This window comes from Oncorhynchus kisutch, linkage group LG5 (genome assembly GCF_002021735.2).
Source record: "Oncorhynchus kisutch isolate 150728-3 linkage group LG5, Okis_V2, whole genome shotgun sequence".
NCBI lineage: Eukaryota > Metazoa > Chordata > Actinopteri > Salmoniformes > Salmonidae > Oncorhynchus > Oncorhynchus kisutch.
This window is the reverse complement of record NC_034178.2, coordinates 50,610,055-50,635,035: the sequence shown is the minus strand read 5'-3', so window position 1 is coordinate 50,635,035 and position 24,981 is coordinate 50,610,055. Positions and strand designations below refer to the sequence as shown.

The 24,981-nt window shown below is 41.7% G+C and overlaps 1 protein-coding gene across 1 annotated transcript; it reads left to right on the top strand.

The window, feature by feature from the left end:
• Positions 1–1,529: 1,529 nt before the first annotated feature.
• Positions 1,530–9,265, top strand: calcoco1b (calcium binding and coiled-coil domain 1b). The gene is made up of 14 exons (XM_020468396.2): positions 1,530–1,659; positions 3,011–3,156; positions 3,458–3,560; positions 3,815–4,032; positions 4,599–4,811; positions 5,050–5,186; positions 5,282–5,351; positions 5,651–5,905; positions 6,396–6,521; positions 6,902–6,997; positions 7,211–7,301; positions 7,456–7,613; positions 7,861–7,940; positions 8,499–9,265. Exons 2-14 carry the CDS (start codon positions 3,025–3,027, stop codon positions 8,527–8,529), a joined length of 1,710 nt encoding a protein of 569 aa, XP_020323985.1. The 5' UTR covers positions 1,530–1,659; positions 3,011–3,024; the 3' UTR covers positions 8,530–9,265.
• Positions 9,266–24,981: the final 15,716 nt, after the last annotated feature.

Sequence of the window (24,981 nt, the reverse complement as noted above, 5' to 3'; positions counted from 1 at the left end):
AATATTAGCTATCTGTGTACTTTTAAGGGCCAGCCGGCTGCCCTGTTCTGAGCCAACTGCAATTTTCCTAAGTCCCTCTTTGTGACACCTGGCCACACTGCTGAACGGTAGTCCAGGTGTGACAAAACTAGGGCCTGTAGGACTTCTCCCCATCTTAGCTACTGTTGTATCAATATGTTTTGACCATGACAGTTTTACAATCCAGGGTTACTCCAAGCAGTTCAGTCATCTCAACTTGTTCAATTTCCACATGATTCATTATGAGATGTAGTTGAGGTTTAGGGTTTAGTGAATGATTTGTCCCAAATACAATGCTTTTTGTTTTGACAATATTTAGGACTAACTTATTCCTTGCTACCCATTCCGCTCTTTGTTAAGTGTTGCAGTCATTTCAGTAGCATTTCAGTAGCTGACATGTATAGTGCTCAGTCATCCGTATACATAGACACACTGGCTTTACTCAAAGATTGAAAAAAGTAAGCTGCCTAAACAACTACCCTGGGGAATGGTCAAGGGGCCTGAATTCTTTCCGAATGCACTGTATTACTATGCGTTCTCAAGTCTAGCTTTCCGACGCTCGCAAGCCGTTACTACCAGGACAGTTTATTTTACAAACATTCTGACAAACATTGTGATTTGCCACATAATATGGATCTTGAAAGGGAATGTTATGCATTTTAAACTTTTTTTCAGTGGATGTAGGCGTTTTTGCCATGTCACTGGGTGTTATTCATCAACTTCCACAAGAAACAAAAGTCATAAAATAAACAAATATTTACAATCTCTTCATTATTTTATAGTCCAAGTAAAATTCTCTCTCATCAACGTTTTTTTGTGATTATTGTATTTATTATTTTATGTTATGTTATTTTATGTCCCTAGCTCATTCTTGGCCACTCACACTCACAGAGCTATGGCTAATGTAGGCTCCAAATTTCCACCCTGTTAGGATTATGCTCAGGTTGGAAAATGCGCCCAGAAATGTTCTGTGCCTGAGCTTGTGCCTGATGTTGATCAGTATGTTTTTCAGAGAGTAAAACATGTCCCTTTTCCGATATAATAATTTTTAAAAACATATAGCAAAAGTTGTGATATCCAAAAGGCACTGCATCGTAGGAGTGACCTGGCTAAGGAAGCTACTGACGACAGGGGAAAATCAAATCAAAATTACGCAAATGTTCCAAATAGCCGTCTGTGAGTTCGGTAGGTTTCATATGAAATACAGCCTGTTTTCACAGTAGCCTAAAGAGAAAAATAGAACAGATTTAAAACTCTACTCGGAAACGCATTCTTCCAACTGCGCATTAATTTACAACAAGTCAGTAAACCAATCGATCTCAAAAGCCGCAGTGAGTGACAGTTCTTTTTTATCTCAACGTGACAGCGCTATCTTTTAACTACCATGCGCCCCACATGGCAGTTGTAGTCCAAGACCAAACGTTGTATATTCCTTTCAGGATGTGATGTCCTCTCAAGAACTGCATTTACCATAATGGAGCCAACTGTTTTCAAGCTGTCCCCGGGTGTGTGTTTGTGTTGTAGTAGCAGGCAGCCTGCTATTAGTTGACAGGCGAGCATGCATCACTTTATTTCAATCACATCTCTCTGACAAATAGGCAGCATTGAAGAGATTGGGAGAAAATTGCGTAGCCACTTTAGGTAAGCTTTACAAAAAAAATCTATGACAATGTATGTGCATTAATTTATCAATGTTGTTAATTTCTTACATGATAACAAAAGTATGACTTGCTGACTTGACAAATGCTTAATCATTTAGGCTCCAAATCAAATTGGTTTACTAGGCTTTAATTTCAAGCTACCCTGGCAACATTTAGATAAGCCTATTGATAACACAAGCATAATATGAACTAAATGATCATCTTTTCAAATGTATGAGGTTATGTTAATTTTAAGGGGACAGTTCAGCCCAAGTTGGAGCATTTATCAATGAATCTAGGCTGTTATAGCCTATGCCACGTCATAATACGTTATAACTATCTTTTAGATGAATTATTTTTGTAAAAGTTTGTTTATTAATCCCGTAGGCTGTCTGAGGTGTAATCTACTTTTAAATTAAGCAAACATGTCAATTACCCAGTAATTACAGTGACAGGTTAAGATGAGTAGACAAAACAGTAATGTACCATAACAATGTTGCATTATCTTTGGGTGATCACAGCAACATCATGACAACAACAAAAATCCTGTAGGCCTATATTCCATACTTCACTATCATCGTTGCTTGGCTGCTGGCTCAGATCTCTCACACTCTCTGTCCTGCTTGTTTTAGTATTTTCAGAAACGATTCTGGCATGGACAGTGAACGCTCATTTCACAACACTTGGAAATCTAATATTTGCTCCTGTCCATCAACTACACTCGAAGAGGTTTTGCCATTCATCAGAATGTTACCAAGAATAGCTTTAGGCCCTTGACCTCAATCCATGACATTGCAAAATATTATGCCACTGCCTGTAGGCTTCCAATTGGAGATAAAACACACCAGCTGATGTACATCTACCATCTCTACTTTTTATTGTATTTAAAATCAGCTTTAAAACCATAAACTGGATTGATGGCTTTTAACCAGTGCAATGAAAGGGTCAATATGTAGGTAAGTAGGCTAAAGGCTATGGTATGCCTACATCCAAAGATTTCCAATCTGAATAGTAGCTTTCAACTAATATTGTAATTTAGGCTTACTACAAGCATGTTACTTTTAAAGAATATAAAACTATGGAATAGTGTAAACCAAATACCCTTTAAAGCAGATCCCACAGTAGAAGTAAAATGGCAACATTGTTGTTTTTACTTCATCCATAGCTTGTTTTATGGCCTTAATCTCAAGCATACTCGTGGTGTTGTTTGTTATGAACATTGGGACATATGCGTGTCTGTTACAGTGAACACATCACATTCCTAAACTTGTACAGCTATCATTTTTCATCAGCTGTTCTCCACTGGACTGGAACACATTTCACATTTCCACGTCATGTTTTCGTCTCTACAGAGCTCCTAATTGCCATGGAAAAGCAGTCCAAGGTGGAATTTCGGAATGTGGGACAGATGTATTTCCCCCAAAGTAGAGTGGAGTGCCACTACAGCCTTACCTCTCATCATCACTGGACCAACAAGGACTGGATAGGCCTCTTCAAGGTGTAGTAACATTCACAACCTACCTCGCTTCCTGCAAATAGTACATTTCACTCCTCTTATAGGGATCACAATATTTTCCTGTTTTACATTTTTTTTTTAATAGCCAGAGTGATCACTATAAAGGTATTTTAACAGCATTAGTAGGATTTTGGAAAGATTAGGTTCCACATTTATTTTTATCACTAAGCGTTTGTGCATTGTACTGTTTTGATGTTTCAAACAAACGAACACTTCCAAAAAATCACAAGGGTAGCCTATTATTGATATGAACAATATAGAGAACTACTAATGTCTCACTCAGGCTGGCTGGTCATCAGTGAAAGAGTACACCACCTTTGCATGGGCACTCACTCCTGAGGGGTACACAGAAGGAAATAATGCCAACTGCTGTGTACATTTCCAAGGTAAGAATGCATCCATCATGTCAGATTAGCACAGGAATGAGAAGTACCTTTTAAGGCTGGGTTTACCAGCAAATTAGCATAACATTTTTTGTCAACTAATCAAACCCCTTGATGTAGCATACAATTGACTTAAAATTGGTAAATATTATACTCAACACATTTGATCAGTTTTTGGGGAAGAAAATATGATAAACCAAACAGGAGAAGTGAAAAAAAAACGGTACCCCCACTCCATATCTCCTCCCTCTCCACAGCCTCTTACCTGCCCCGCCCCAGTGCGGTGGAGTACCAGTTTGTCTATGTGGATCAGAGAGGCGAGGTGTGTGCCCGCAGTCGCCAGTTCACCTTCTGCATTTCCAGGCCTCTGGATGAGCTGGAGACATTGACAGAGGAGCGGGACGAGGATGAGGAGGGCGGAGAGGGGGACGGGGACGACCTGCTCCTGGTGGTGCCCAGAGCTCAACTCCTGCAGGTGGGGATGTAGGGATGGACAATAGCTCAGTTTCACTTAACTTCTTTATAAATGTGTCATACTCATGTTATAATATGTCCAACATGAGAACAGTTTGTGGGTATAATTAATGCAGAGGAGCGCAGTCTATGTGAATAGTTTGGTTCCTTGAGGATGCTCCATACAAGTTGAGAGTTTAACAATTCCTGTTTTGATCATTTCCCTTTGAAAATAGTAGTTGCATGCGGGAGCGTGGCGCAGCAGCAGTGCTGAAATCTGTCAAGCACAAAGCCGATGTCGGCATGGGTTCGAATCCCACTTCAACTACCATGTTCCACCTGTTCTCACCTATAAATTCTGTGTCCCACTCCTAACTTTCTACCTGTCTAAAAATAATCCAACATGTGAGGAGATTGGAGCTCACTGTCCCTTTTTAAAAAAAGAGAAAAAATGAAAATTGTTGCACTGCTTTCAAGCCTTCTTTCATGGACCCCTTGGTCTTCTCCCTTTCTTTCTCTCTCTCTCTCTCTCTCTCTCTCTCTCTCTTTCTCTTTCTCTTTCTCTTTCTCTTTCTCTGTTACGATCAGACTCGGCTGGATGAATGCCTTAGAGAACAGGCCGATTCAAAACAGGCCCGGGAGGAGGCAGAGAGGGAGAAGGAGAGAGAGGAAGAAAGGAGCAAAATGGCGAAGGATGAGTGGGAGCGAGAGAGGGAGGGGATGAATGAGGAGATCTCTGAATTGAGGGACAACCTGAGACGGAGCTGCGACAGGATGGAGAAGGTGGAGGGGAAACAGAAGGTATAACAGTATATGTACACTGGGTAAATGGATGATAGATCAGCAGACAGTAACTGGTACAGTAGACACAGAGCTTAGAGTAAAATATTTCCTTATACTCCAGAAGGTGCGCCTATTCTACATGTTGTAAATAAATGGATCTGGATTTGTTTACAACTGCTTAAAAGCTTAAATATATCTTGTTTATATAGCCATAAACCCTTTCATCGCTATTCTTCTCTCCCCCCAATACTGGAAGGATATGCAGTCCTCTCAAGAAACCTTGTCTACTCTATTGGATGAGAAAGCTGAGTTCCTGCAGCGAATCAGAGGGCTGGAAGATGACATAATGGTTCTAATTCAGAGAGGGAAGGAGACAGAAGCTGAACTTGAAAGGTAACTAAGTATTTGTGAAAGAGAAGAGTTTGACTCTGTCTTTCTTACTTTCTCTCGCTTTGCGGGTCAACCGCTTTGTTTGTTTTGACCCACAGGATGAAGGAGAGAGTGAAAAAGATGTCCACTCAATTGAGGGATGAAGAACAGGAGAGAAATAATCTGCAGGTAACAATAGTGTGTAGTTTCCCTCTCGTGCAGTAATACAGCTAGTTCAAATCCCTACATAGCCTACTCAGCCCTGACGTTGGTACTTGTGGAATTGTGCCAGGACAGCAGATCTCTGGAGCCAGGCCAGATCTAACGACAGGTGTCAGCTCCTAGTACCCAGTGACCTGAACATTGGGTGTCAGCTCCTAGTACCCAGTGACCTCAGCAATGGGAAGAAGATGATTAGCCATTTAACTTAACACAAGTTTATAGAAATCCACATAAAAAACATACTAACATCTCCCCTTATCCCCCAGGTGGAGAACGGGGCTGTGCTGGCTGAGCTGAGGGCGATGCAAAAGCGTTTGGAGGCCAGCGAACGCGGGGCAGAAGGTCTGAGGCAGGAGCTGCGTGAGATGGGGGCTCAGCAGGGCCACAGCCACGCTGAGCTGCACCAAGCCAGGCTGCAGGCCGCCCAGCTCACCCTGCAGCAGTCTGAGGCTGACCTGGCCCTGAGAGAGGGACGCGCCCACTGGGCCCAGGAGAGAGAGGCCTTCCAACAAGCAGCAGAGGTTAATGCAGTGGTTACTGGATAGGGTAGCACTACAATTCACAGCACAACCTCCAATACAAACATATACAGCACAAAGCAGAGGTGGGGGTAACCCCGTAATACAGAATTGGTGCAGCAGAACAGAGGGATAATGCAAGATCAAAAGTTGAGTAATTTGCTGATTCCTATTAGCCCAGTCCAGATTGACTGGCACCTGTTTTTTTTACTCAAGGTTAATGCATAGCACTAAGATTCATTCAAACACCCCCTTTCTGAGCCCTACTTCTGGATCCAGCTAAGTTTCCTACTCCATTGAGGATCATGGCGTAATAAGGCTCCAACTCATCTCTGTTTCACAGATCCTGAGCATATGAGGCAACAGAGCTTAGCCTATGTGGATCAGACAACCACCTTTTTCAGTTAGCATACAGCCAATCATTTCTGTATTTATGAATCTTGTGTATGTGTATCCTATTTTTGATCTATTAATCTGTCTTTCCTTGCTGTAGCTTGATAAAGAGAGGGTGCAGAAGTTAAGCCGTGAGATGCAGCGGAAGGAACAGTGGCTCCAAGAGGAGAGGATGGAGAGGCAGAAACTAGAAGTGGAGCTTGGAAAAGAGAAGGATTGCAACAGGGTAAATATAGTCAATTGTACTGCAATAGGTAGGCTATATTTCATCATACACAAACACATAGACCATATACAACTATTGGTACACGAAAACATACATGTCTAAATATAACTGCCATCACCATCGTGTCACTAATCTGTGCCCTCATCGGACATTCAGATCAGATCGGATTTCGGGAAACTGTTTGCTGAACCCCAATAAAAAAACATCCGTGGCTACTTTCACAGTACACACAAACACAAACAGACAGACACAAATAGATATGCCAGCAGCCTGGCATCAACACCCATTCATCACACACTGCTCCCCACAGTGAGTCACACAAGGCTGTAAATCACACTTACCCCACCGGCCATCGCTTAACACACCAGTGCCCCCTGTAGGTGCTGCTGAGCGATGCCCGCAGGGAGGTGCAGGAACTGAAGGCCAGAATGAGAATGAGCCAGAAGGAGAGAGAGCAGCAGAAGATGGAGAGACAGGCAAGGATCAGGCTATTTGCTGTTTATATCGGGTGTCTCTTCTTTATGTCTATATATTTAACTGCTGTTATGTGTGGCATCACTGATCAAAATAAGGTTTAAAAATACTTTTTAGTGATGGGTTTGGTTGAGTTAACCATGTTGTGGATGTTTCCATATCTGTGCTTGTCATGCCCTGTAATGGTTGCTGTGTACACATTCAAATACACACAGGACCTGCTGGACTACATGCATCAGTTGGAGCAGAGACTGGAGGTGGCTACAGACAATAAGTGGAATGAAGTGGCTCTCTACTACTCAACCAGTGAGTCATACTAATACCATAGAGGCTAATGTACAGACCCAATGCCAGGCAATCACAGTGCCCATTCTAGTCATATACAGTATAGTACAGACGTCGTCCCATTCTTGGATGCTCATGACATCATATTTAAAAGACACCATGTCTTCCTTTGCAGCTCGTGACGCTGACACTCCATCTCAGGATGAGACACCCTCTTCTGAGGATGAGATGCCTGCATCTCCCCTACCCTACCGGACACCCAGACTACACTACTGGAGCGACGCCCTGGAACGCTCCTCTCACCGTAGTGTGAAGTGTCTCCAGACTGAGACGGTAGGCCACCATATCACAGCCAATGTCAAACTAAATACCACCAAAACACAGAGAATACGTAATGGAAACAGCTAAATATAAGACTATAGCACATCCGAAACACAGACCAAGCATTTTAATATCAACAAAACATACTGACATCAAATCAGTTAAAATCCCCATATCAATATCCCTGAAATCCTCACTGGAGTTGTTTTATTGTGTGTGTGTTTGTGTATGTGTGTGTGTTCTATCAATCTGGACTAAGGATGAGGAAGAGCAGAACAAGACCAGTAAGGGTGAAGACACACCACTGATTCTGCCAGACCTCACCAACCCCATGCTAAGGTGACTCTTCTGGCCTTCGGCCCAAACACTCCTCCATTTCCAACCTAACCATTTTCTATGCTGACTGTACATACACAGTGCTGACTGTACATACACAGTGCTGACTGCTGTTAAAACGACCCTGTTCCTTTCCTTTTCTTGTGTTATGACATATAAAGCACTGCAGCAGTGCCAATGAATTAAAGAACAGCGGGAATAAGAGCATCTGTAAAATGATAATGATTTTCCTCCCCAAAACGAATGTGAGTGTTATAGAGGTAGTGCATCAGCTGGAGTAGACCAGTGGGAGTAGTGCCACACAGGAAGGGCGGGACGGCAGTGTGGGGATGATCTATCACTAGTCACACAGTGTTCAGTATTCACCACATCATCACTATTTTCTCTCTCTCTCTCTCTCTCTCTCTCTCTATCTCTCTCTCTCTCGCTCTCCCTCTCTATCTCTCTCTCTCTCTAACCATTATAACTATTATGCCCTTTCCCTCTCTCTTTCATGCAAGCATCCATCCACAGAGCATCATCTAACTATTTCTCTCTTCTCTTCATCTTCCTCTTTCATAGTGAGTTTGCAGACTGCTCCCCCTTGTGGTAACAGCATTGAGGACAGAGGACAAGTTGCTTGATAATTTACAATGTAGGCCCTATATTATTGTTGGCTACAGTCAGCCATGCAGACAAACTGTGCTGTAGAGATACAATATGTATACGATTATGAATCTGGCTTGGGATGTTGTGTGTGATGAGTGTGTTTTTTTAAAGACTGTATTGGTTGTGTGGTGAGTTACTCTACAAAAAATATTCTAACTAAAAAAACAATTTGGCACTTTTTCTCTTCGATTTTTTTGTTTGTTTACATTATATTAGTGGTTTGGTTAAGATTCAATGTTGGAAATTAAAAGATGTTTTGCATGAAAGGTGACTATTGTGCCATGTTCATATGAGCACAGTCTCAACTGATGTTTGCATAGAAATGGAACAATGGTTTATTAGGCCATACAACTTAGCAGATGCTAGCTGTCGACCTACATTTGAAATGAGAGGTTTCTTATTGAAAGCAATGTGTCTATTTGAAAATGTTACTATTTTGATCTAGGTATACATTTTCTCTAGGTGCTATAACTAGCCCGATTTGTGAGTAGGCTTTAAAAATGTTTGTAGATTTGTAAAAGTGTTCACAGGAGTTATAGAATGAACAAGTTGTGTCTATTGGTTATGTGGTTTTCTTTTATTTAACGATTTATCCATTTGACTGTGAAGTTTACTTTCTGAGTGCTTCACACGGTGTAGAGTCGTTTCTGTAATAAAACACTACCTGTTTATTGATTGATGCTTGTCTCCTGTGATTTTTATGAGGTACTGTTAAGACAAACCATTCATACACTTTATCACAGAATGGCTGGATGGAACGGAGGATCCATCTGACTGTCTGCTCCTCTGCCTCTGATCCTCTTTGCCAATTTCTACTCTTCGTCTATTACTATTCTCCAAAACTCTGGAGGAAAAGAGCTCTGGAGGAAAAGAGCTCTGGAGGAAAAGAGCTCTGGAGGAAAAGAGCTCTGGAGGAAAAGAGTTCTGGAGGAAAAGAGCTAATTATAAAATCAATGGTCTAATACAGCCTGCTCTGAGTCTGAAACACTGGAGAAATGAAGTCGCTCTGTGCCAAAACCCAAACAGTAGAGCTACCACCTCTTTGAGAATCACACCACCTCTCAACTATAGCATGGCGTATATCACACCACCTCTCAACTATAGCATGGCATATCACACCACCTCTCAACTATAGCATGGCGTATATCACACCACCTCTCAACTATAGCATGGCATATCACACCACCTCTCAACTATAGCATGGCATATCACACCACCTCTCAACTATATCATGGCATATCACACCACCTCTCAACTATAGCATGGCATATCACACCACCTCTCAACTATAGCATGGCGTATCACACCACCTCTCAACTATAGCATGGCGTATCACACCACCTCTCAACTATAGCATGGCATATCACACCACCTCTCAACTATAGCATGGCATATTACACCACCTCTCAACTATAGCATGGCATATCACACCACCTCTCAACTATAGCATGGCATATCACACCACCTCTCAACTATAGCATGGCATATCACACCACCTCTCAACTATAGCATGGCATATCACACCACCTCTCAACTATATCATGGCATATCACACCACCTCTCAACTATAGCATGGCATATCACACCACCTCTCAACTATAGCATGGCGTATCACACCACCTCTCAACTATAGCATGGCGTATCACACCACCTCTCAACTATAGCATGGCATATCACACCACCTCTCAACTATAGCATGGCATATTACACCACCTCTCAACTATAGCATGGCATATCACACCACCTCTCAACTATAGCATGGCATATCACACCACCTCTCAACTATAGCATGGCATATCACACCACCTCTCAACTATAGCATGGCATATCACACCACCTCTCAACTATAGCACGGCGTATCACACCACCTCTCAACTATAGCATGGCGTATCACACCACCTCTCAACTAAAGCATGGCATATCACACCACCTCTCAACTATAGCATGGCATATCACACCACCTCTCAACTATAGCATGGCATATCACACCACCTCTCAACTATAGCATGGCATATCACACCACCTCTCAACTATAGCATGGCATATCACACCACCTCTCAACTATAGCATGACATATCACACCACCTCTCAACTATAGCATGGCATATCACACCACCTCTCAACTATAGCATGGCGTATCACACCACCTCTCAACTATAGCATGGCATATCACACCACCTCTCAACTATAGCATGGCATATCACACCACCTCTCAACTATAGCATGGCGTATCACACCAGCACTCTACAACAAGTCCATCCCTCCTTTCCTAATCTGTCCCTTTTCATTCACTCTCACTCTCAGTTTATATTATGTTTGTCTATCTTAAGGTCCATCTGGGGCTCATGAAGATCCCTGGCTGCTATCTACTATAACGAGTCTACAAGGCTTTCCTGAGTGTCTCTTGATGATGTATGTTCCAAAATGCCTTCACTCCCTGATGTATCTGACAATACTGTTGTCATATTAATTTGCACCTAAGGGTAAGATGGGGAAATCCCCCCCCCTCCACACCCCTTTCTCTGCACAGTTTTATTTCAGATCAGTCATACTCCAGGCAGCCAAAGACAGATCAAATCTAAATAAAGACAGAAACGCATAAAAAGGGGGAATAAAATATACTGCTCAGCTGCCTTAAATCCTCCACCCCATCCTGCGTTCCCATGGAAACGTGCCTCAGCGCAGTGGAATATACGAGGTCGTTTAAAGCTTCCTTGTAAAACAGTGGATAAGGTATGGACCCTGTTTTAATCCTTGCACCGCTTTATTGATCTCTGTTTAATGAAAGTTGATTATAGAAATCATTTAATTAGCAGTACTATCCCAATTTACTGCATTCTTCTCTCTCCCTATTCCAAAAAATTAACATGCTGACAAAACACATCCATCATTGAAGGGAGAAGTGTGTGCCTGCACTCGTGTAATGCATGCAAAGATTGTGCCTACTTTCAAGAGTAGAGTGAGCATCTTCGCAAAAACACAGTAGTGCCTATCCCCCAATCTAACCAAATCAGCAGATATTCAGTTCCTCTACACTAGAAAGCAAAATGAAGCATGGATGCACTGCCAATAGCTATTAGGCGAGATTAAGGTCATACTGTGGTAAGGCCCAGGGTGTGAGGACAGACGCTGGGAGACGAGAAGCAAGTACAGGGAGTGAATATTTAATAAATAACCGACATGAAACATAACAAGGACAGCGTCTGGACAGGGGAAACAAAACTACATTAATGCTGACACAGGGATGAAACTGAGGAATAGACAGATATAGGGGAGGCAATAAATAAGTGATGGATTCCAGGTGAGTCCAATGAAGTGCTGATGCGTGTAACGATGGTGACAGGTGTGTGTAATGATGGCCCGCCGAGTGCCAGAGAGGGAGAGCAGGAGCAGGCATGACACAGGGTTAGTTATGTTATATAGGCCTAGGACTGTCACTGCAGATATGGTTATGGAGACATTAGGTGACATTACAAACTAAAATAGGTTAAGGTCTTAATCTAGAGGTCAAGAGAGAGAGCAAAAAAGAGAGCAACAAATGCACTTCCTGTCAACATCATTTAGTTGACTCCATTGCAGCAGCAATCTGCAAATGCACATTACTTTCTATGAGTCTGAGTGTGTCTGAATCCATAGTTACTTGAAGAATATTTATTTGAAAGTCATGTAATTCCTCATTGTCCCTGTTTGACTAATTGCACATGGGTGGAAGTGTCTGAGCAAGATTAGCTATGAGCTATCGAAGGTTTTCTAGTAGGTCAATTATGATAATTTTTTCTCAATATCATAAAGTTAATTTTGCAGTAAAACAAAGGTAGGCTATAGGTTGGCTTTTTCACAATGTAACTTAGATGCTAGCTAGGCTACTTACTAGCTCTCGAGAACCCAAAGGGGTATACCCAGCCCTTGAGTTCTCAACTGAAGGTATGGACTACAGCTGGATCAATGAACAATATTAAAACGATATGGGTTTGGAAACGTTTGGAACTTAACTTTCATAAAAGCGATAAATAATCTTTCAACTACAAAATATACACATACTGTAAGCAGTTTAGCAAAGTTGCACCTAGTTGTTTTCACACACTGCCTGGGCTATGACACATCCTCTCACCTTGCACATTGGACCATTCCATTCCACATTTCTGGCTGGATCGCATGTGTTTCTGAAAATACAGCTAGGTGCAACTTTCTTAAACTGAGTACAGTAAGTATATCTTTTGTATTTAACTTCTTATTTTTGCTTATATGAAAGTTAAGTTCCAAATGTTTCCAAAACTGTAGAGAGTGTGAGGTGTACAGTATTAGCGTTTAGACAGAGCATTTGGACTGCCTTGGGGCATTTCCAGCACAAGGACTAAAGTAATAGACCTACCTACTGGTAAACTGAAATGAACTGAAATAAACTGTTCAAACATTGAAATTAATCGAATTAATAACTGTAAAAGTCAAACATATCAAGAAATAGGGCAAACAGATAAAATTGTTACGAGAACACAACTTCAAGCCTGTTTCAAGCCTCCTCATAAGACAGAAAGTGCACAAACCGTTATGGTTGAGATTGGATTGATGCGAGTGCGTGGTAGTTGTGAAAGGCGGTCAAGATGGCGGAAGTGGATGCCAGGGTTGAATCGAGCAGGATGTTGAGCGAAGCTGTTGAGGATGAACACTAGTGTTAAAGAGGAAATGATCTAAAATTGGAGTGAAAGATAGGTCTTTGTGTATGTCGGATAAGGATTTGTTTGTTGTTGGGATGCTTTTGTTGATTTAGGATGCATATCTGGGAGACCCGTTTGCGGTGTCGAAGATGGTGAAGCATACGCTGGTGGAATCTATCAAAGTGACCAGAAGTGGTCTTATTCTGATTAATTGTGCTTCTGAAGAACAGAGGAAGACTGCAGTGGGCCTCAAAAGAATCCATACAACAGAAGTATCATGCTTTGAACTTCAGAGTAGAGCGCCCGTTAAAGGAGTCATCACAGGGGTAAAGATGGATGTTAACATTGAATACCTGAAGAGAATTCCAGGAGTGGTTGGTGCCTGGTGAAAAGGAGGAAAGTCTGTTGGTTATGTTAGTTCTGTAAGATTCACAGTAAGAGCTTTCACTCCCAAACCATTGCAGTGTAAACATTTTAAAGGATTTGGCAATGTTTTAGTGTGTGCAGGTGGACGGAGTATACTGAAGAACGATGTGTAGAAGGACAACGGTGTTGCAATTGTGTTGGGGATTAAGATCCCGAGTTCCTGGAGTGCCCTGTAAGGGTGAAGGAGCTGGAAGTGGCAAAAGTTAGAGTGGTCAATCGGAGGCAATTAAAAGACCTAGTGAAGATATGGTAGTGGACATTATTGTAGCTGCGACTGAAAAGTTTTTGTGACTTCAAGAGTTTACATCGGAAGACTTGCAAGGGGTACTGGCGCCAGAAAACAGCCCGCCCTCCCAAACTCCCCGTGAGCCAGCGGCTCAAAATAATGGCTGGAACGGAGCGAATGGAATGGCATCAAACACATGGAAACTGTGTTTGGTGTATTTGATACCATTCCACCTATTCCACTCCAGCCATTACTACGAGCCCATCCTCCCCAATTAAGGTGCCATCAACCTCCTGTGTCTTGAGCCTGTGTAGGGATCACATTGGTTCCATCTTTTTGGAATCCTGTTTCCATCCTGCACAGTAGGTGGTGGCATACTGACTAAATTGTGCAAATGCTTACATACCATAGAAGAAGAAGACACAAGTTTGCGTAAAGACACATTCTGGTCTTCAGGAGGAGAAGAATTTTTTTTTGGCTCTTTTCTGCACTATTGTACAACTGAATGAATTCAACTGAAACAACAGATTTGAACCTCGTCAGCTCAGGGATTCAATCCAGCAACTTTTTGGGTCCTGGCCCAGCTCTCTAACCACTAGGATACCATTACCAGTGGAAGCTTTGTAGCTAGATCAAATAAAGCCACTTTTCTGAGCTAATATTTAAATCAAACATTTTAGGGTCCATACACAGATTGGCTACACAATTACACATCAATAGCATACAGGTATTCTTTATCCTCCACTACACAATAAGCAAGAAAATAGTCAGCTACTACTATGTTACTTGCATTGGCAAATACCCTTACAAGAAAATATTGCAGTGAGAGTGCAGTATAACTGCAGTTAGAGTGCAGTAAAACTGCAGAATATTACAAATACTGCATTCAAAATAAAAAAAATGTAGTTAACGTTACATTACTACAATAAAGAACAATGACAAGTGTTTGACTTACAGTTTAAGTTGGAAGTTTACATAGATCTTAGCCAAATACATTTAAACTCAGTTTTTCACTATTCCTGGCATTTAATCATACTAAAAATGCCCTGTCTTAGGTCAGTTAGAATCACCACTTTATTTTAAGAATGTGAAATGTCAGAATAATAGTAGAGAGAATTATTTTTTCAGCTTTTATTTCTTTCATCACATTCCCAGTGGGTCAGAAGTTGACATACACTCAATTAATTAAATTGTTTAACTTGGGGCAAACGTTTCGGGTAGCCTTCCACAAGCTTCCCACAATAAGTTGCGTGAATTTTGGCCCATTCCTCCTGACAGAGCTGGTGTAACTGAGTCAGGTTTGTGGGTCTCCTTGCTCACACACGCCTTTTCAGTTCTGCCCATACATTTTCTATAGGATTGAGGTGGAAGTATGGTTGGGGTCATTGTCCATTTGGAAGACCCATTTGCGACCAAACTTTAACTTCCTGACTGATGTCTTGAGATGTTGCTTCAATATATCCCCATAGTTTTCCTGTCTCATGATGCCACCTATATTGTGAAGTCCCTCCTGCAGCAAAGCACCCCCACAACATGATGCTGCCATCCTCATGCTTCACGGTTGGTATGGTATTCTTCGGCATGCAAGCCTCCCCCTTTTTCCTCCAAACATGACGATGGTCATTATGGACAAACAGTTCTATTTTTGTTTCATCAGACCAGAGGACATTTCTCCAAAGACTATGATCTTTGTCCCCATGTGCATTTGCAAACCATAGTCTGGCATTTTTATGTCGGTTTTGGAGCAGTGGCTTCTTCCTTGCTGAGCGGCCTTTCAGGTTATGTCGATATAGTACTCGTTTTACTGTGGATATATATACTTTTGTAGCTGGATTCATTTGCACTTTTCACACCAAAGTACGCTCATCTCTAGGAGAAAGAACACGTCTCCTTCCTGAGCAGTATGACGGGCAGTATGACGAGCAGTATGACGGCTGCGTGGTCCCATGGTGTTTATACTTGCGTACTATTGTTTGTACAGATGAACGTGGTACCTTCAGAGGTTTTGGCTGATTTCTTTTGATTTTCCCATGATGTCAAGCAAAGAGGCACTGAGTTTGAGTTTGAAGGTATGTCTTGAAATACATCCACAGGTACACCTCCAATTGTCTCAAATGATTTCAATTAGCCTATCAGAAGCTTCTAAAGCCATTACATAATTTTCTGGAATTTTCCAAGCTGCTGAAAACTTCTTATGGGCAGGTGAGATGGTAGTGTCCCACCTGGCAAACATCCGGTGAAATTGCAGATCGCCAAATTCAAAATACAAAAATACTCATAATAAACATTCATAAAATATATAAGTGTTATACATCGGCTTAAAGATTAACTTCTTGTTAATCCAGCCGCTGTGTCAGATTTCAAAAGGCTTTACGGCGAAAACATACCATGCGATTATCTGAGGACAGCGCCCCGCTTACAGAAGCATACAAACATTTTCCAGCCAAGTAGAGGAGTCACAAAAGTCAGAAATAGCGATAACATTAATTACTTACCTTTGATGATCTTCATATGGTTGCATAAACAAGACTCCCTGTTACACAATAATTGTTTGTTTTGTTCGATAAAGTTCCTCTTTATGTCCCAAAACTCAGTTTTGTTGGCGCGTTTTGTTCAGTAATCCCCTGGCTCCAGGGCGGTCAAAACATGCAGACGAATACATCCTAATAGTACCTGTAAATTTCATCGAAACATGTCAATCTGTGTTTATAATTAATCCTCGGGTTGTCTATTGTCTAAATAATAAATAATATTTAAACCAGACAATAGCCTTTTCAAAAGAAAGGAAAAACAACGAACGGCGCGCTCACGGTCAGGCGCCCAATCCAGCTCTGCATACATCCCCTGTCCACTGACCAAAAGTTATTTTTACTCATCGTTTTTCAAAATACAAGCCTGAAAGCATGTCTAAAGACCGTTGACATCTAGTGGAAGCTATAGGAACTGAAATCTGGGCACTAACTCATAAAATAGTCAATAGGCATTCAATGGAAAACAAATTGCATAAAACAAATCCCACTTCCTGGATGGAATTTCCTCAGGTTTTCGCCTGCCATATCCATTCTGTTATACTCACAGACATTATTTTAACAGTTTTAGAAACCTCAGACGGTTTTCTATCCAATACTACCATGCCTATGCATATCCTAGCTTCTGGGTCTGAGTAACAGGCAGTTTACTTTGGGCACGTTTGTCATCCAAACTTCAAAATACTGCCCCCTACCCAAGAGAGGTTAAGACATCCAGGGATTGCCATTGATTAGGCCTACATTAATAGATGTGTTTGTCTATTGTTGTGACTTAGATGAAGATCAGATCCAATTTTATGACCAATTTATGCAGAAGTCCAGGTAATTACAAAGGGTTCATATATATAAAGTTGGATTTAATTTGATTTGAATACGGCTGAAACTGTCCTGGGAAAAACGGGATGGTCACCCTAACACACACAGTCAACTTACTAAGGTAGGCTACAAGGTGTATTACCATCAACTTCAAATAGGACTACCATTAGCCAGTGATGTAGTATTAACAAAAATAGATGGGTAAACTGATTGCTGATTGCAGGGAAAAAACTAACACTCCCTATACTTTCAGTGCATAGCAAAAATGCGTTTAGAATCCACTAGGCTGCTGGTCGCCTACCCTCTCATCCAAAGCTATTTTAAACACATACACACATGCAGAATAGGTATCCTACATTCAATATAATACACAAGTTGAATCAAAACATGTTTCACAACCTAGTTCATGAGTTGTCCATAATGAATTAGTTCATGTTTTATCTTGACAGATCGTGTGACATAAAACACTACCTTTCCTTACGTTAATTACATTTATGACAGGGTTATTTGTCATTATTCAGCATTTAACAATTGAATTAGAACATTGAACATTTCAATGTTTTGGTGTGAAAACAGTTCCAATGGGCACACAAATCTAAAATAATGTCCGAAAGAGTCAATTATAGGCATACTGTCATTGACATATAATTGTTGGATGGATTGGATGCGCATTGGTGTCTAGATGTAGTTGTCACGCTGCTATGAAGAATTTGGAGACAGGCGCAGGAATTCATAACAGGGTTTTTAATACACCCCCCAAAAACAGCATACAAAACACTGGGATGTACCCAAACATAAGAGCGAGGGTAAACATTGTAGAATGACACGGGATGAGACCCGTAATACACAACGCACAAAACACTCCAACGGACATGGGAACAGAGGGCACATATATAACATCATAATCAAGGCCTGGGAACCAGGTGTGTGTAATCAGACAAGACTGTCAGGGGTTGATGATAATGAATCGAGTTCAGTGAAGCCTGGAAGGCCAGTGATGTCCACCTCTGGTACTGGTGAACAGAATTAGCAACATTACTGTTTAGATCCGTGACAGTAGGCTAGTTGTCTAGTATTATTGTTGACCATCATCAGCTGGTCCAGGAAAGAAAACAAATATTGATGGAAAATAATAAAGCTAAATAAATGGTCAACTACTTTTGGCCACGGATGGCACCAGTACCTGTGCGCACCTGAAAAACAAAGCAATGAGCCTCTAAACAGCTGACTGACAAAAGCAAACAATGATACATCAACGGATAAATCTAATGTATTGGAATAAAAGCATAGGCTATTTTTATCAAGACGCATAGCAAACAAATGGTGCAAATGAGGAAGTAGGCCTACAAAGAAAAATCTATGCGTAAAGGAGTTCAGCAGAGGCCTTAATTCAGCGCTATCAGATGGACAGCACTGCCACATAGACATAAATGGTTTAAACATGACAGAGGTGGGGGTGTTTGTTTCATTAGAATATTTTCATATTTACCACTTTAAAACATATATACCACTGCATTTTAAACAAATAGAAGAATGGTTCAATTATCATTATTTAGAGACCCCCCCCCCAAAGTTGGACTTTTGTTGAATTTATGGCAGCTAACGTCTCTTTCAGAGGAGATGAGCTTGCTCCCCGTAATTCGCACCATGGGCGCAACCAACAGACCGGGTGGCGAACTTGACGATGACTTATGGGCAGTGGGTTCCAAACAGAAATTACCAAAACATTTATATCAAAAAATATTTTGGGGGAAATGATACCACCACCCAAAAGGGTACTTTGGAGACTGGAAGGGCAAGGGGGCATGTCCTCTGCACAGGTAGAGCCAGGGCCGGTGGCAGAACAAATCAGTTGGACGGCTGATAGGTCGGCACGTGAACCTCCCATGTGTGCACACGCTTGCGTGTTTACATTTTTTAAATGAATGTTATAGTAAAGTCCATAGGCCGGCTAATGAGTTTCAAGTTTGTGGAAGCTTGCAATTTATGCTACCATTTTTACCGATCTGCATGCCAGACGGTTATGATATTTTTTTATAAGCGCATTGTCGTGGAACAGTTACATTTCAATAATAACGTTTTCGGTTCTCAAAATCATTTTCACATTGTCAATCATAACATGTTTAATTAAAATGATACACATCTAAAAGTTGAAATTCAACTAATGTGGGAGCACCAGCCTCTGCCAAATAGACACCTAAACCAGGTTTCCATCAAACCTTTTTATGCAAGTAAAGGACTTTTCGGATAAAAAATGTAATGACAGATCTGACATTTGTCCATAAACTTTCCAAACGTCGACAAAACAGAATACCATATACATGGTGGGATCATTTTGTGTCAGTAAAATGAATTATGTAAGAAATGTTTTTATGCGTAAATATTAATATAATAACCATCATATCACACAATGAATGATATGTTGTGTGGTCCTCCCACTATGGCTCGTCAGGAAAACAAGCAATTTATCAGGCAACAGATTACTTCACAGGGTGGTGAAAGTGCAAGGTGATGAGCTTGATGCTCCTTTCCAATGGTGACATCGATCCTTGGCTACCGTTTGACAAATAAAAAGAATAAAAAATAAAAAGAATCTCAGTGCACTGTTGGCTAGAGCGCACGTGCAAATACCAGAGTGGATACACGCTATATAATGCAAAAAAATTTTTGTTAGAAATCAGTGGAGTTGAAAATGTCATGGAAACCCATTTAACTTGTACTTTTTTATTCGGTACATGGGAATTCAACTTCGATTTCTACTCATCTGACCAGGGCTCTTTCTGCAATTCTGACCCAAATTTTGAGGTATGCAAGAGGAAACGCCGGCGTTCCAGAGGCAGGAAAGGGGAGGCCTGGTGAGATTAAGGCGAAGGGAAAACCGGCTACCTCTTCCTTTACTTCTTTTGATAATAAATCAAATCAAATCAAATTTATTTATATAGCCCTTCGTACATCAGCTGATATCTCAAAGTGCTGTACAGAAACCCAGCCTAAAACCCCAAACAGCAAGCAATGCAGGTGTAGAAACACGGGATATGTTCAATAAGATGGATGACCTCCGATCATAGATTTTGTACCAATAGGACTCTCATAACTTCAATATTCTCTGCCTTTCTGAAACATGGTTTTTGGACAAGATACCCCCCCATGGCTATCCAACTCAATGGATTCTCCATTCACCGAGCAGACAGGATAGTAGAGTCAGGGGAATCGAGAGATTCAACAACAAATGGTGTGCTGAATCGAGCGCAGTGGTAGTCTCAACCCATTGTTCACCCGTCTTGGAATACCTGATGGTCAAATAAGGAACTGTCTACCTCCCGAGGGAGCTGTCAGCTGTTATCATGACTGTTGTATACATTCCACCTCAGGACAAGAAATATAACACGCTGGCACTTAAACTGTACGAGGCTATAAACAAGCAGGAAAATGTGCATGCAGAGGCTGCCTTTCTTCTCGCTGGCTATTTTAATTCTGCGCCATTAAGACACGCGATTCCCAACTTCCATCAATACGTCTCTTTCACCACTGGGGGTGAAAAGGTCCTAGACCACTGTTACTTTAACCACAAACAAGCATACAAGGCCCTCCCTCGTCCGGCATTCGGGAAATCAAAACATGACTTCATACACCTGCTTCCTGTTTACAAGCAGAAGCTCAAACATGAAGTACCTGTGACTCTGTTTTGTTGAGAAATGGTCATCAGAATCAGAGATTATGCTACAGGACTGCTTTGCTAGTGCTGATTGGAATATGTTCCCGAGACTCCGCTGATAACATTGACAAGCTAACCACCTCCGTCATCGGCTTCATAAGGAAATGCATCGGGGACGTTGTCCTCACAGTGAAGGTTTGCTGAGTCCCCAATCAAAAGCCCAGGATTAACACAGAGGTTGTTGCTAAACTAAAGGACAGTGCTACCACACACAGGGCTATCCCAGACAACCCTGAAGCCATGGATGAGGACAGGAACAAGTACAAGAAATCCCACTGAAAGTGGAAATACCTATGTGAGAATGGTGTTAATTGACTATAGCTCAGCGTTCAACACCATTGCCCCCTCCAAGCTCATCACAAAGCTTAGGACCCTGGGACTGAACATATCCCTTTGAAACTGGAACCTGGACTTCCTGATGGGCCGACCCCAGGTAGAGGGTAGGCAACATCACCTATGCCATGCTGACCCTCAACATGGCTTAGTCCTCTTCTGAACTCCCTCTTCACCCGTTGCACGGTCACCATCATCAAGTTTGCTGATGACACGACGGTGGTAGGTCAGATCACCTGTGACAATGAGACAGCCTACAGGGAGGAGTTCAGTGACCTGGCAGTGTGATGCTGGGACAACAACCTCTCCCTCAACATCAGTAAGACCAAGGAGCTGATTGTGGACTACAGGAAACGAGGGGGTGGGGGGGCTCCACTCACATGCATGGGCCCTCAAATCCTCAAAAAGGTCTACAGCTGCACCATTGACAGCATCTTGACTGGCTGAATCACTGCTTGGTATGGCAACAGCACCTCCCTCGATTGCATGGCGCTACAGAGGGTGGTGCGGACAGCCTAGTACATCACTGGGGGCGAGCTCCCTGCCATTCAGGACCTCTATATCAGGCGGTGTGAAAGGGAGGCCTGTAAAATCATTAAAGACTCCACCTACCCAAACCATAGGCTGTTCTCTCTGCTTCCGCATGGCAAGAGGTACCAGTGCATCAAGTCTGACACCAACAGGCTCTTGAACAGCTGCTATCCCCAAGCCATAAGACTACTAAATAGCTAACAGAATGGCTTTACAGACTATTTGAGTTAACCCTTGTATTTTACAAAAGAATGTTGCACTGTCTCTATGCATACTAACAGGACTCTACACACTCACGTACACTAACACTCCAACACACACACATAACATGCACATATATTTATACTTAGTCCATACATGCACGCACACACTTACAATTAATCATAATTTATGCTGCTGCTACTCTGTTTATTATATATCCTGATGCCTAGTTACCTTACCTATATACATATCTACCTTTATCACTCCAGTATCCCTACACATTGTAAATATGGTATTGGAACTGACACTATATATAGTTTCTTACTTTCTTGTGATCTTTTTATTTCTTCTTTTTATTTTCTTGTTTGTTTTTGTTCTATATTGTTATTTTTAGTGCTACATTGCTATTGGTTACTGCAGTGTTGGGTTTAGAGCTTAAAAGAAAGCTATTTCACTGTACTTGTGCACGTGACATCAAAACTTTAAACTTCTTTACTTTCAATCACATTCATCTCTATTCCGCCTGTCTGCATCCCTTTCTATCTGTCTTGACTTGTGCTATCGCTAGTGAAGTCCAACATTGTATCAAATCATCAACTGGGTCCAGCATGAAGCTGTTGCTAGCGAACTTGCAACATTGTATCAACTAATCTAGAGTTTTTTATGACATTTCCACTGGATATATGGGATCATCAGATCATGATATTTTGCTCTTTCACACCAAGGCTTGGTGATTATTGAGGCCGGAAGAGTGTTGGAAAGATTTTTCAAATACTGTGAGGAACTACTATCATTCTCAATGGATGTTAAAAAAATTGACTTTGTTGATTTACTGTGTGAGATGAAGATTACTGAGAAGCTCATCTTCTTATTGGTGGATGTGTTAAGACAGAAATTAGACATCCCCAAATGGGCACTGTCCTACATTTGCGTGCAGCAGGACAGGTAAGCCTACTTCTATTCGTGCTCAGGCGCACGCACCCCCTCAACGTTATCAGGCAGAGAAGCCAGACACATGCCCATTGTTCGCATGGAGTACGCCAAACAAAAGACAATGAAAAAATTTAACAAACCTGTAAATTATGGTTATGAAATAAACCAAAACTTGTTTCTCACAAGTGTAGCAGGTTGTGAACTCTGCAATGTTTCCACTTCGATAATGTAATTAATACATGCATTAACAGAAATTAATTTATCCAAATTACGGCAATTACCAGGCCTACTGGTGACATATGCAATTGAAAATTGAACAAAATAAACAATCAAAGGGTAAACAATTCACAAACTGAAACACTGAATGTTCAAGAGTTGGCGGGAGACATCTGAGTGCATTCTGTAGAGTGACGTACCATATCATCGCCAGACACCCCTCCCCTTCTTCTTGTCTCAACATTTTAAATTATACTCAAAACACATTATCTTCACACATATTGTATACACTTTTCCCTGACAGGCGCAATTCAATAATCAGGTAGGCCTATTGCCTTCCCAAATAGACACAGGCCTACACACTAGCAATTTTAAAGAATCTAATGATCCTCTGTGGCTAAGTCAAGCTCTCTGGTAAAGTATTTTGAATGATTTTATTTAGACAGGAGTAGTTATATAATTTTGGCAAAATATACATTTACTTTAGGGGAAGCCAGCATCTGAACAGTGCAGTGGAGTGTATATATGGATGCCAAAAATGACCTGTGTTTCATAATTTTCCTTCAGTTCACAAGAGGCTGAATGTATTTTACCAGAGAAAACATCCAAGCGAGCAAAACAGCGCCCCTCTGTCTCTGTATGTGTAGCCCATCTACAGTATCTGATGCTGTCTGGTCAAAAAGAGTATGACATTGTTACCGCCAGTAGCATTGAATGCAAGGGAAGCCAGCGAGCATTTGGCCTCCCTTGATAAAAACTATAGAATAATAACCAATCAGTGTTGAACTAAATTGATTGAGCTTAACTGTGAATGGTCCTGGCGCGCTAAGGGAAGCCAGTTTGATTTGGATTCACACAAATCACACCACATCGAAAGCAAAATGTAATTGACAGAAAAAAAAGTAATTGTTGCATCTCGTTGTGTCATTATCCTGACCTCCGACGGCTGGCTATCAGCCCTTTCCCAAATTAGCCATGGATGGATATAGGGTTTGGTACTTATTGACTTATTTCTCCATACTGGCGAATGATTATAACGTAAATTCTGATTCAACCATAAATTCATACATTGTGCCTCTGGCCTGAGAGGATGGAAGTTCAATATGTAGCTAGATGTAGTAGGCTAATGTTAACTAGCTGGCTAATCATTGCCCATGAAAGGAAGTTAGGCTAGCGAGCAAGCATTTAGCCAGGTAGCTTAGGACAACAAAAACTAAAAGCGTGTCCATGACAGAGTAATCGACCGTTTCGGCAACATGAAAGAGAGGAGGATTGCATTGGTGTTCCTCTACAAATATATATTTTTCTACTTGCACTCACCACACACACACGCACACACGCACTCACCACGCACACACACACACACACACACACACACACACACACACACACACACACACACACACACACACACACACACACACACACACACACACACACACACACACACACACACACACACACACACACACACACTGTAAGGAATGACACTGGAGAAGAGAAGCAGGTACTGGGAGTCAACATTTAATAAGGAACAGACATGGAACAAGACAGGAACAGCATCAGCACACGGGTAACAAAGACAGACGACATTCAATGCAGCAGCGGGGAACAGAGATGGGGAACTGACCAATATTGGGGGAGTAATAAACAGATGATTGAGTCCATGTGAGTCCAATAATACACTGATGCGCGTGACGAGGAAAATCAGGTGTGCGTACTGATGGTGGCAGGAGTGCGTAATGCTGGGGAGCCTGGAGCCTTCGAGCTCCAGGGAGGGTGGGGGAGCGGGAGCAGACATGACACACACAGAAAT